General features: G+C 41.5%; 1 protein-coding gene across 1 annotated transcript in view; it reads left to right on the top strand.

Annotated features, from left to right (window-relative positions):
- LOC134209832 (transmembrane protease serine 9-like) overlaps positions 1–14,647 on the top strand; it is a 62,353-nt gene that overhangs the window by 18,982 nt on the left and 28,724 nt on the right. Inside the window, exons 2-6 of the mRNA XM_062685857.1 lie at positions 4,474–4,610; positions 4,671–4,906; positions 4,959–5,140; positions 13,993–14,084; positions 14,140–14,393. Coding sequence (XP_062541841.1) covers positions 4,474–4,610; positions 4,671–4,906; positions 4,959–5,140; positions 13,993–14,084; positions 14,140–14,393 — 901 coding nt within the window. The remainder of the gene's footprint in view (positions 1–4,473; positions 4,611–4,670; positions 4,907–4,958; positions 5,141–13,992; positions 14,085–14,139; positions 14,394–14,647) is intronic.

Raw genomic sequence — 14,647 nt, 5'->3', positions numbered from 1 at the left:
TGACTCCATCTCACACTTCGAAATATCTCTTGAAATAAGCAGAACAGATGAAAGAACTGTCATCTATTTTTAGAACAACACCAATATCGCTCCACTCTTAAATAAATAGCCATGAACCTGTGAATTCAATAGCATAACACTTTCAATTCTAGTGGAGACATTATTGGTGCTGATCGAAGTGCTAATCATTTCAACATCCAGTGAGTAGCACTTTGATGAATCGTGTTGATGTTATGGAATTGTCTGCATTCAACACACTTGTCAAAAGTGTGACATCACTTGAAAATCAAAGGAATATCATTTTCAATAATAGTGATAGTAAAGTTGATCATTCAATAGATGGAACAGTTAAATTGAGCGTGTTGATTTTTTACCGTGTACGTGTTTGACAGTTGAAAACAAACAACCAAAGAATAAGCCATTTTATAGAAAGCTCAAATGACAGGAGACCAAATACTAATATTTACATTTTACAAGGAACATTTGCGAAAATGAAATGAAATGATGATGATGATGACGAAATGATGATGCTTTACATGCAAATTTACCAAAACAAAGACCGAGCCGTCCACTCAAAATTTCGATCAGCTGTTCGAATCTGTCTCATAAAATGGCTTATACTGCACTTTATGTTGCAAACACGAAACAAAATCATCAAGTTGCGTATTTTTTATCATGTAATTTCAATGCGTCTTTCAAAATTTATTTGTTTGTTTAAATTAAGTTGCAGATAAGTTGAGTGTGTCTTCTTGTTTAATTTAGCATCGATCAACGTTTTGACAACTAACATTTCTCCCGGTGATGGTGCAATCAAGTAACAGAAAACCCGAGTACAAAACTTCATAATCGTATGGTTTTTATGGTGAGTCAACATGCAGTCCCTTCGAAGTGTTGAATGGTGCTGTGGTAGAGTGAAGTACTATCAATCACAAGACCCATAAATCGAATCCAGTTTTATATTTTTATTTTATTTTTTTCCGCTGTAGTATTCTGCAACATTATTGCAATTTTTCTGCAATCAAAGGATGTTTCCGTAGGCTCCACCTCTTGCGCTTTTTAGATTGCAAGAGAGTTATGTTTGATGGCACATACGCAAAGATTATTTCTTGCCGAATAGTTGCAACACAGTGAAATGTTCAAGGGCCGAAAAGAAAAAGAAAAGCAAGAAGTCTAGGGTGGGCGCTCCAGGGGCGATGCCCTAGTCATCACGGCGGACAAGGCTAAGTACTCGGACGTTTTGAAGGCGATGAGGAGTGACGTCAAGCTCGGTGAACTCGGCGCCGACGTACGTCGAATAAGACGTACCCGGATGGGCGAGATGATCCTCGAGCTGAAGCGGGGCGTCTCGCAAAAGGGCGCCCCCTACAAGAAGTTGGCGGAGGAAGTCCTAGGCGAAACGGTCAAGGTGAAGGCACTCACGACGGAGGTGAATCTAAGGGTTAAAGACCTGTACGAAATCACCGAAGTCGAAGAGCTCGTCACGGCAGGGTAGCATTGGTTCGGCTATCTGCAGTGGACGCCTCCAAGGTAGTCAAGTTAGGGAGCGTCACGGTGGGATGGTCGGTGTGCCCTGTGGGCATCCCAAGCAGCACAACTTGTTTCACTACTGAACATTTCACTGTTTTGCAACTATTCGTAAAGAAACAATCTTTGCGTATGTGCCATCAAATATAACTCTTGCAATCTAAAAAGCGCAAGAGGTGGAGCCTATGGAAACATCCTTCGATTGTAGTAAAATTGCAATCATGTTGAAAAAAAAATAGCGGAAAAATAAAAATATAAAACTGGATTCGATTTATGGATCTTGTGATTGATAGTCCTTCACTCTACCAGAGCACCATTAAACCCTTCGGAGGGACTGCATGTTGACTCACCATAAAAACCATACGATTATAAAGTTTTGTACTCGGGTTTGCTGTTACTTGTTTGCACTATCACCGAAAAAAAATGTGAGTTGTCAAAACGTTGAACGATGCTAAATTAAACATGAAGACACACTCAAATTATCTGCAACTTAATTTAAACAAACAATTAATTTACAATGTTATGAAAACTCATATGTGAATATGTACGTTATGTGGAAGATATTGATTTGGAAAATGTATTGGAGGTAACCACTTTCCCTTCGATGGGACTCGAACCCATGACCCTACAGTACGCTAGACTGGTGCTTTAACCAACTAAGCTACGAAGAACCTCCGTCGTCCTTCGCAACTTAGCAGCTACTGAACGACCTAGCAGCTAGGTTTCCAAGGCCGACCACATGCTTGCCACATGTGGTCTGGGCACTACCCCGGACAACCTAGTTCGGAGGATGTGTAAAGATGAAGTTGGCTGGAAGGCTGTTTTATTGGCTATCGTCCAAATCGTCTCGGAGCTACACAGAAGGTGGGGCGTGGACTCGAGGAATGGCTAGTTCAGGCGCAAATAAGAGGTGGTCTAAGAGTCGGCTTCATGGGTCATACCGGTGCCCTGTGGTCGAACTCGACCCTTTTATCGAACAAGTGGCCGCGCGAAGTACAACATGGTATCGTCGCTTTCGCGGTCAACCGGGCGTGTTCCGAGCCCAAGGACGGAAAGGGGTCCTCGTCAAGGCTGGGGCAGGAGTAGGCACCGCGTCGACCAGTCCCTCTGTGTGTTAGCGAATAGACCCTATCGCAGAGAGGTCAATTTGGGGTGCACGCGGCATCATCATTCTTGATACCAGTCGTTCAGAGGGAAGCAGGCGCGAAGTCGACCCTTTCCACCTTCCGAGGACATATGGCGTGGTAAGGCCACCTGGAAAGCCGGCAATGCGCTGGTGTTCGATGGAGTCATGATGTTCGATGCTGCAAGGACACGCAGCTAACCTCGAGGGTGCGTTGTGCACTGCCCCCCTGTGAAACATTACTTTCTGGTTGTACCGAAGGGACTATGGGCTTGGCGGCAATGGAAACGGTTTATCGGGTCGGGAATGTAGTCCTGCCTATCCTGAACGCTCCATTAAACTCTTGGGGGTAATGATCGTCGATAAGCTTACCTTTGGAAGCCACGTCAATTACGCCTGCAAACATGCATCCACAGCTATAGTGGCATTGTCCCGGATGATGTCCAATAGCACTCCGGTTTATGCCAGCAAGCGCAAGCTTCTGGCTAGTGTCGCTCTGTCCATACTGAGGTATGGGGGCCGGCTTGGGGCACGGCCCTGCGTATTAACTGCTACAGAACGAAGTTAGAAAGTACGTATAGGCTCATGTGCCTAAGAGCTGCGAGCACGTACCGTACCGTGTCGCACAATGCACTTTGCGTCATCACCGGTATGATGCCTATGAAGACATAGAGTGCTTCGAAATGCGCGGCACGAGAGGGATCCGTAGGACTGTCAGGTTGGCCTCAATGGTCAAATGGCACCGTGGGTGGGACACTTCCACTAAGGGTAGTGGACACATAGATTGATACCGGAGATAGGTACGTGGTCAAGAGGCGCCATGGGGAAATCACTTTCCACCTGACCCAGGTCCTTACAGACAGTTGCTTCAGACAGTATCTACACCGGTTTGGACACTCGGCCTCGCCCGAGTGTTTGGTGTGCGCAGGTTTAGAGGAAACGGCGGAACACGTGTTGTTCGTGTGCCCACGTTTTCGCACAATGCGTGACTACATGCTTGCCACATGTGGTCTGGACACTACCCCGGACAACCTAGTCCGGAGGATGTGTAAAGATGAAGTTGGCTGGAACGCCGTTTTATCGTAGCCACTGTACGTCAAACACAGTACAGTTGAGTGCAGTAACATTAAGCCTGGACTTATACCAAAAACAAAAACGAAATGGAAACTAACGGGTGGCCACTAAAAAGCGGGAATGGAAAGAATGGCTCGGGAAGACAACTGCACAGCAGTACAGTTAAATCTGATATACGTCATATAAATGGTTGGCCTTAGTTTTTAAGCTTAGATTAGTGAATAACAGCATATAGTCCGTGGTCCTCCATGCAGCGTAGTTTAATCGCTGGACTGCTGCCATTTCCTGATGATGCTTCTGATCCTATTGATAATGCGTGTCTTCGACCTTTCAATCACCTTGGTATACAATGGTCAGTTCAGTAGAAAATCCTTTAACAGTTTTCAAAACATTTTCACGTTTAAAATTGTCCACCGTGTATTTCACACACGATATTTGTTCGCTTAAAATTGAACATGTTGGAGTAAAAGTATGTGGGCGAAAACATTCAGAACATTCTAAGGATTCATTCACATAAGGAAATATTTCTCTGAAAGCCTTAATGTTCTTTTAGAAAAGAATTGAAGGATTGAAATTCCCGTTCTTTAGTGGCCACCCGTTAATTGCCTCAACAAGCCGACCGTTGAAACAATAAATAGAGCATAACAATAGAAGACATCATATCACGCAAATTTACGGTTCTCAAGATTCATTTCTCTTTTTTCAAACATGTTCTAATGAATTTGTAATGTGTAACTTTTTTATGTTTCCAGCATCATATGATCCTTGTTCCAGTGGAGAACGTTGTCTAGAGGGTGGCGAATGTATGAGAATACATTCTAGATCTGATTCATCCAATACAAGAAAACTTCGATTTGATTCACGGTGTGGTAATGAGGAGATCGCTAACGTACGTTGTGTTTGGCATATTAATCATCGTAAGCAAACTAATATGACTGCCTACTTTTAGACACACCTTATGTGCTGCGAAATGCCCGATTCTGAAGGGTATGACGATGATCCTGACCCGTGCGGGAAACGGAAGCTCAGTTCATATCCCAGCAGTCGTCCAACTCATGCTGAGTCAGATGAATATCCCTGGATGGTGAAGCTTGCTAGTCGATCGAATATATTCGAATGCCAAGGGGTTCTTGTGTCCCGTAGCTATGTTCTGATGTCAGCATTCTGTAGACCAACCGGAGGAATGTGCGTATCCAGCGAAGTGTATGTGATCGAATGACTCATAAACCATTTTCAGAGAATATGCGCGTCTTGGAGCAGCATCAAGTAGGTGTTCAATATATGCAGGATGTTATACTATGAGAGTATTGCGCATCATCTACCATCCTCAGTTCTCTCTCGAAAATGAGCCATCGCCAGAAAACTCTCCCTTCAATATCGCACTGGCCGAACTGGAATTTCCCATGGAGATAAATCGATGTAAGTTTTAACCAATTGCAGAGGACAACCACTGCTTTTGTACATCTGCGTAATTTTTTTTAGTTCATACCGCCCTTCAAGGTGGATAGGTCATTGATATTTCCTTATCAAAAGAAAGCCCAAGAAGTATCCTTCATCTCTTGTGAAGACATCATGACTCTAAAATGTAGTTTTCAGGTCTAAAACTAAAAAATGCACGTTTTGGGGGCTGCTGAACCAGTGTGCGCTGCAACCATTACAGTGCAGAATGTACCAAAGCGCATTCGGTTTCACATCTTTCCAGTGCATTACATTGATATCAATGCGGACCATTCACATTTAAGCCGAAAAAATCATCAAAGATGGTGCGAAATAAAAATACACCACATTGGAAAAAATATATAATATTTTAATTTTGACCGAATTCTATTTCGAATTTCATTCAGTTAATAACAACTAACATAGAAAGTGAATACAAAAACTGATGAAATAGTGCTTTGTTTCCGAATGAAGAAACCAACGCATCCCCGCTTAGACCTTCAGTGTTGGCTTCAATCCCAGGGCCGCGGTGAAAACTGTCGAAGTCGAAGTGATTGGTTTTCCACCCACGGACCTGACAGGGATCCCTGGACCTCGGATGTTGCACGCCATAGTTGATCTTAAAGCGAATTGCTAGATGATCACTATGGGTGTAACCCTCGTCCACCCTCCAGTCCAAGTCTGGTGCCAGACCAGGACTGACAAACGTTACGTCAATCCATGACTCGCCCAGTCAACATTATTATACTTATTGCTATTGATATAGGTCATCATATACACATAAAATATTATGTATATAATGCACCGAATCGCTATATACCTACTAAAGTGGAGGCCATATACGTACTAAATAAGGACTTTCTCGAGTTTTCATGAACATTTATACGACTTAGTGAATTTTTGAAAAAATAAATGGTAACAACCCTGTCTCGAACATTTGACCTCTGGAACTAAAGGCTGGTGCTCTACCCTTGCGCTACTCAGCAACTCTTGAAAAGCAGCAAAATTTTGACAATCATAATCAAGATGGAGATTTATTATTGACAAGAGCTTCAGTGTACGATATGAACTACATTAATACGATTCGGATGCCTTGTTGTTGTACGTACAAATGTGGCTTGAATCGTATATGATAACAACTTATGATTATCTTGATAATGTTCGTACATAACAACGATTGCGTATCATTCCAAACGATTCATCACACGTATAAACGATTCTGAAATGTCAACATCAGTAATGTCTTTCATCGTGTTTACTTTCGAACTGTGTTTACAGCTCAATTACATTTTAGTTGTTCGATGAATTGTTAATGCAGACATTGCGCGATAATACTTGATAGCAAAAAAATACACCGGCAATGATCGGAATTTTGGCAGATCGGATAAAGTGAAGTAAGTAATTTTGAAATTTATTTAATCGATAAGGTTCAGTGGTTCAGTGCTCAACACGCCGAAGGTGGAAGCTATATACGTACCACGCACATCGGTATATGATTTACATGACAATATTTGTATACATAAACGATATTTCCGATTTGATCCGATAAAACTGATATTGTTTATATAGGTTTATGACTCTCATAAACGTAATCGTAAATATTGCATACGCGTGTATAATATACAATATTATTCATATTTTAGCCATCTTTATAAGCAGTCATATACGAATGTGAAAGAAAATAGCAATATATCCGATACAATTTATCATTTCATATACGATATGTGGTTTACTGGGCGACCCCGTTCCTTCTGAACGTGCTAGCGGAACCATCATTGACTAGCACTGCGTCGAGCTTCGCTAGCGCCTCTAGTAACGCTTGACCCCTTCGATTGGTGCAGCGGCTGCCCCACTCCACTGCCCAAGCGTTAAAATCTCCTGCTATGACGACCGGCTTACGACCCACTAGGTCAGACGATAGCCTATCTATCATCTGATTGAACTGTTCTAATGGCCACCTTGGTGGGGCATAGCAGCTACAATAGAACACACCATTGATCTTAGCTATCGCGACACCCTCAGCAGAGGAGTGTACCACCTCTTGGATCGGGTACCGTCCCGTCGTGCAAATAGCTGCCATCCTAGACCCGTCCGCAACCCAATTGCCGTTATCGACAGGGACGTTGTACGGGTCGGACAGGAGGGCGACATCAGTCCTCGACTTCAAGACCGACTGCCACAACAGCTGCTGGTTAAGATGGTTAAGATCCAGCTGTGTTACTTGCACGGCTTATTCTTATTTTTCTCTCCGATGTGACACGAAGACCCACCCATAACGTGGTTACAGGCTTGCTTTTTGCTGGCGCAGATAAGGCACTTTGGTGCCTTATCACGTTCATGCGCCTTGTGCCCTTCCTCACCACAACGACGACACAGGTTGCTACGGTCTGGGCCCTTACAGTTGTAGGAGTTGTGTCTCAACTCTAAGCACAGATAGCAGCTGTCCACTGAAGGTGGCTGGAGTTTGCTCACTGGGCATACTGGCCAGCCGATCTTTAACTTTCCTCGCTCCATTATCTTTTTGGCTTCCGCAACCGGTAACCTAAGGTAGGCCACCTGCGTGCCAAAGGGACCACCTCTTAGGCGTACAGAGGTCTTGTCGTTCTCTGTACCGCACTGGTCTCTGGCGGCAGAGACGACGTCGTCCGCGTTCGTGACCTCGTCCAGTTGCTTGCACTGGAGGATGACTTCCGCCCCCAACGACCTTACCTCGCCGTCGTCATCCAAGACCTCTTGGGCCAGCTTCCTGTAGTCAGTCCCACCAGCCTGGCGTTTCAGAGCCAAAATCATTTCACCGGTCTTAGTGTGTCTGGGGCTTCGCACGTCCTGACCCAGTGCCGAATCGATTTAACGACTTCAGCGTACTTATCCTTGTCGGTTTTCACCAACACGGCCTCGCCTCTGTTCTTAGCTTTCTTTGCGGGTCGAGATGCGTTTGACTTCCGCTTTGCCCTACTGACCAGCTGCAGGGATTTTCGGTCCCTTGTGCCGATGACACAGGCTGGCTGGTGCCCTCTTGCGGCCCGGCGAATTGCGCCTGATTGATGCCTTTCGCCTTTTTGGGGCGAGAAGTCACCTTCTCGGGTCGACGCCCTTCGCCCAGTCAACATATTGGTACTTATATCTCTTGACTTGATATAGGTTATTATATAAGAACCAATTTAATCGTATATAATGCACAGATTGGCTATATACGTACCAAAGTGGAGGCGATATAGGTACATACGAGTTTTATTATACGATTTTTCCCGACATCATGAGAACAGTATTACGATTATACATAAAAATATGAAAAATAAAAAAAATCTTACCAGCACCAAGTCTCGAACACGCGATCTTTGGATTTGCAGGCGGATACTCTACCACTGCACCATAATGCACATCTTGTACTGATTCGGATTTTTGTCCAACATAAACTACACAATTTATATCTTTACAACTGCTTGAAATTTCAACAAGCCGTTTGGACCAGTGACGGGAAATGTCATTTCGATGTCATGAGACTAATTTGCTAATAATTTTTTTCACAAGTCATTTACAATTATGTTTTACATGTAAACATGTAGCCCTCAAAGGACCTGAAAACTTTTTCTAACAGGTAATTTATCGAAACGTGATATTGGCGACGTGAGAGCCGAATTAGTGTCAAATGACATTAATGTCATGACATTCCGTGACATTTTTTAAATCTAGCTCTCATGACTCAAACTTTGTATTTAGAACAATGATCTGTTCGACAAAGTTCTAGGACCCTTTAAATACTTCATGTCAATCAAAAAATCCGAACTGTAAATGACTTGTGTAAAAAGTTATTAGAAAATTAGTAATAGCAAAGCCATGACATTTTTTTGACATTTCCCATCACTGGTTTGGACTGAAGTGGTTTCGATTGTATTACGATTCACATAGACATTCATTCGCACTCATATAGGATATTGCAAGGAGTGTAAGTCATTACGAGTTTTTATTCACATAATTACGATTGATTTTCACTACGTATGCAATGCATGCAATACTACATTTTTTGACAATAATATGATAAAGTTTGATGTACAATGCGATTCAGATTTTTGATGGACGCAAATGCGACTTTATTTGCTGTTTGTTATACAATATGTGGTTTACTGGGCGGGCTCCTCTGCACCCCGATCTGCTCCACCCAGACGACGTTTGGCCTTTACGGTTGCACGTCGTTTGGCTTTGATCCGCCTTCGCCGGATTGCTGTCTGAGCCGTTTCGGGTTAGGCGCAGTATTAGCCGTCAAGGCGAAATCAATCGCCTCTTGGGCCATGGTTGCTCCTCCAAGGAAGGAGAAGGCATCGGTTTGAGCACCTTTGTCGGCCTTCTCTCTTCCCACCACCCGCCTGATAAACGCATCCTGTTCTTGTCTTGCGACTCGAACAGCCTGGCGAAGCATCCGAAGGTTCTGTTTCAGTTCCTTACTGATGTTCTGCCTTGCGTTCGCGAACTCGATGATATCATCGAGTTGCTCGGCGACCACCCGCATCCCGGGTAGTGGCCCGCCGAGCGTGCTGATAGGGCTATACCCTGTCACAGCTGGGGAGACTCCGGTGCTGCTAGTTGCAGCCTCCGTCGCTCCGCTCTCCGCCTCCCTGGGAGGAGACCTCACCAAACCTCCCTTGGCAAAGGCGTCTACCACCTCCATGCTTAACGCATCATCGAAAGAATTTTTGTTTTGTTTCACTCATTGTAAATGGGACCCCCCTTGTAGCTGCCGTCGAATCCTACTAGCCTAGCCATTAGACTCGCCGTTTCGAGTCAGTGTCACCCGGCTCTACTAAAAGAGTAGAATGTCAGACTGACAGCCATTGCTTTCACAATATTACGATATCCAAGACAAGGTCCGTTAACACGCGGCCAGAATGCCATAATCAGGTATTGATCCTGATGTGCCAATTGACGCACTCTCCGGGCTCTTATGCGCTTTGAGCGACACACAGTCGCTTTGATAGGGCCTACTTGCGAACACATACAACTTATCGTAGAGGTTTAACAGAGACCATTGCCAAGCCCCAACACGTCTTAGGCATGTCCCCTAACTCGCAGAGGCCGTGCGGAGGGGTCGTAAAGCCCTTGGACATAGTCCCTGCTGCCCGTAAGTCGAGATATGCTTCGTTATTTATGAACGAGCACCAAAAATCAGGGTTTTCACGATACTTTCGTCAATATATTTTTAGAGCATCTCAAAGATGATTAAAATTGGGTTCCGCTCAACTTTTTATTTCGCAATTTTGTGGGCTTAATTTTGAGAAAAATCAACATATTTTTACCACATAAATTTAAGAAAAATGTAATATTTTAGCACATAAAAAATAAAAATCATTAGTTTAAAATACCGACGATGCAAGATCTACTTATATTCTTTGTATTGAGCTAACAATACCCGAGATCGGATGTAAGACGGCAAAAATACGGCCAAAAACATTTGTCTATATTTTTCGAGGGTGAACCCAAGCTTTTGGCCGGGAGTGAAAGCCGGTTTGCTACGTTTAAAACATTACGATATTGCAAAACAAGTTAACAGAAAAGTGTTCCAAAAATTTTAGTTTATTTCTTTTCATTTAGAATTCTCTAGAAATACCGATATCCCGATATATTGGTATTTCTCTGTAAAATATCCGTCGATTCGATAATCATTTTCAAAATTTGGTATTAAGACAAGACATAGGTCTGGCGTAAGTGTTATTATCATGAACTAGATGACCCGGCAGACGTTGTCTTGCACAGTAGGCGAGAATGCGTGTTGTGATCTGCCTATACAAAATTCCCATACAAATTCTAATTTGAATTTTTCATATTTGTTTTCAATGTAGTCGTGACTTTTACATAATAAAATATTCTGTAAACCCATATGAAATTATGATGAACAAATCTGAACCCAGCCGTTTCTTAGTTATGCGGAATATAGACCAATTCATTTTTATTTATAACAAGAAGAAAAAAATATCCATACGGTACATACAGCAAGCTAAGTCACATTATATGTTGCAATGCAACCGTTTATGCTTGGGTTATACTTTCAATCTCCTCATTCAATTCTGCCTCATTTTGCCCCTAAATGTATGCAGGTAATGTCAAAATGCTCATTTTTTAACGAAAAATCGTCAATAACTTCGTCAATATTGAAAATAAAACTAAACTGTCTTCGAAAAGTTCATGTTTTTTTTTATCGCGATGGAGATCTATATCGCCGAAAGTATCGTGAAAAACCTGATTTTTGGTGGTCGTACGTAAATAACGACCCATATCTCGACTTCTATAGCAGATAGAAATAAAGTTTATACAGCAAAACGTTTCTTCAACTTTCTCGAAGACACCATTGATGTTTCTTCATAATTGGAGGAGAGAGAATTTCCATCTCACTTAGGGATTGGTCAACAAAAAATTGTTTTCCAAAATATGGAGCTTAACATACTGAAACTTTTGTTCGAAGTCACTGAGCCTCTAAAATCAACTTTCCAAGTACAAAACATTTTCGATCACGAATTCCTGGGTTAAAAAACACTGTGCATTGGCCGAAATAAAATTCCACGGATGCCGATGGGGTGACCGCAGCTCTTCGCGACATCTCGTGTGATCGTCGTCGACACACGGTGCCCCCAGAAGCGAATATTATCGCACTTTCATGAACCTCCGTGGTTTTCTATACAATATACAATTTACAATATACAATAAGACTGGTCGAACTATGAATGTGATGGAACAACAGTGCTGAACGCGTAAGTTTTTGCTCTTAATTGCAAAGTTTACTCTCCAGATTAGACAATCCAATGTTTTCAAGGTAATAAACCCATATGTCAAGACATGTTATAATATTGAGTAAGTGATATGTTCCTAATGATCATGAAGATCGATCACGAAAAGCGGCGCAACTTAATTTACGCTCTGTGTTTGGAAAGGAAATCCTAATAAAAGATGTGAGCAAAGGCCAATTCACTGTTGCATTATCACGAGAATTCAACGAATTTTATTGGATAATAGGTATTGTAAGAAAAGTGTCACATGTAAACATAATAAATTTAAACAAGCATAAAATATTTGCTTTCCTAATGCATCATTGTCTGAGCACAGAGATGTAAAATTGAATTATTAAAATAAGAACAAATCACTGGTTACAAGAACTTACAAGGACAGATAAATCAACCCAAAACTTGAGTTCAAAAAACCTACTGAAGAAAACATCGCTACAAAATTTACCCAAAATTTTGGTAGTTTTCCCTTTCTTTGATTCTGATAGAACTAGAGCAAGATGCAAGCACCTCACTGGGGTAGTTCGGCCCAATAACCCAATAAATTTGAGTATATTTAATATTCTCAATTTTCTGTGTATCAAAGTTTACTTTGGGTAAATTAAACTTAGCTTTCAGTAAATTTTTTAGATGTGATTCAATGCAAACTTCCTAGTGCTAGAAAAGTAATTTTATTGAGAATTGGATTATTGGGCTAAAGTACGGGTTTGACTGAAGACAACCCTAGCAAACCAACGGGTAGCTTTGGTTTTTCGTGTAGCATAAAACTCAATACTTATGCAATCTTAAAACGACCAGCTTAGCAAGTAATTCCATCCAAATTACTTGATTTTTAAAACATGGCTAGTTTCACTCACTTAAATGAATAGATCCTTTTACTTTCCCAAAATGGGTAAATTTTCCAGCAGAAAGAAAGAGATAGCAAACAAAAGTACCCATTAATGGGTAAACATTGGCATTTGCCCACATCTTTGGCTGGATTGGCTTTCCAAACACAGAACGCAAACTAAGTTGCGGCGCTTTTCATGATCGATCTTCATGACTATTGGGAACATATCACTTACTCAATATTATAACATGTCTTGATTTATTGTTTCATTACCTTGAAAACATTGGACTGTCTAATCTGGAGAGTGAACTGTGCAATTAAGAGCAAAAAAATACGCGTTCAGCACTGTTGTACCATCAGATTCATAGTTCTACCAATCTTAATGTATGACAGACTCATTTGGGCTGGACATATTACCCGAATGTCGAAAAACATTCATTTATTTGTAAGATTTCGTATTGCTACTGGTATTTCAACAATACTTGATTTAATTACTATTGAAAAGTAAATCACCATATATTCATATTTTGCAGCTAATATGTATGTATATGGGGAAAATTATACAATGAAAGATTTTAAAACACCCCGTAACCTTTTCCTGGTGCTCTAAGCTTTCTTTTCGTGAGAAAACCATGGAGGTTCATTAAAGTGCGATAATATTCGCTTCTGGGGGCACCGTGCGACACTGGTTAGTGATTCGAAAGATGCATTATTAGAAATTAATCGGTTCTTCTGAGGGCCACCATTCTATACTAAAAAAGATTGTGCGTGACGGATTTGTTCAAAGTACGACGTCAGTAAGTTGTCGTCCGGAGGAGAAACACGAGCGCGTCAGTGGCAGCCAAGTGATTTTGTTTTTTCGAGAATCCACATTCCACAACATGTTTGATCAAAATGAGTATCAGATACTTGACCATATTCATATTTTAACCAATAAAACAATAATACTTGAGATAACACTAAAATCATAACCATAACAACTACAATACGTATTGGGTTACAATAATATCCTTACGTTGTACAACGTCTACTTTGCGGTCGTGTCTTATACACAACCTTTCTGATTTTTTTTTAAATATGTTATATTAGATGATGATTAAACTATAGGTACCTACAATTTCGTGCTGGTACAGCTCATGGTTACATGGAACAATCCAACACACACCTTGTTCGTTGCAACCGCTATATGAAGAGAATCAATGTGCTGCTGTTTTTTGATTGATTTTTATTTTCAGATGTCAATACAATATGCCTTCCAACATCCGAACCAAAACTATCGACATTGTTTTCAACTAGTTTTAGGTTTTCATATCAACGTACTGATGAGGTAAAACGGCAACAAACTATTCTATCAAAATGATCACTAAATCGCTCTATTGTAGGACGGCACATATGTGAATGGAATACATCATTACTCAAGTCTGCAACATTTTAGCCTGTCATATGGTGAAGCTCCTTCCCCGGACCAGATGTTTGCTATTTTCCAAGGAGCGCCATTGCAGTTAGAGAGCGAGAGTGGCCAAATGGTTCTTATCGGAATGGAAACCCGAAAGCAGTTTCGTAGAAATGAGACTTATGACTATGCCATTATAGTTACCCCCGTTGCTGACTGGATACGACAAGTTGTGGGAATAAAGTAGACAGATAAAACTGTTTCGTAATTTAAATTTTTCTTTCATGCATGAACATTTAATTAATCTTAGTAATACTTGATCGGTTACAATACATTTTTGCCTTTCTCGTACAACAAAGTTGTACCGAAAGGCTATCATTTCACTCCGAAAACGAACTTTTTACAGGAACATCTTATAGTAAAGTTTCTTATATCATTCGACTCAGTTTGATGAATCGAGGTGATGTCTGTGTGTGTGTACGTTAATGTGTCTGTTT

This window comes from Armigeres subalbatus, chromosome 2, assembly GCF_024139115.2.
Source record: "Armigeres subalbatus isolate Guangzhou_Male chromosome 2, GZ_Asu_2, whole genome shotgun sequence".
Taxonomy (NCBI): Eukaryota; Metazoa; Arthropoda; class Insecta; order Diptera; family Culicidae; genus Armigeres; species Armigeres subalbatus.
This window is presented reverse-complemented; position numbering and strand designations above follow the sequence as displayed.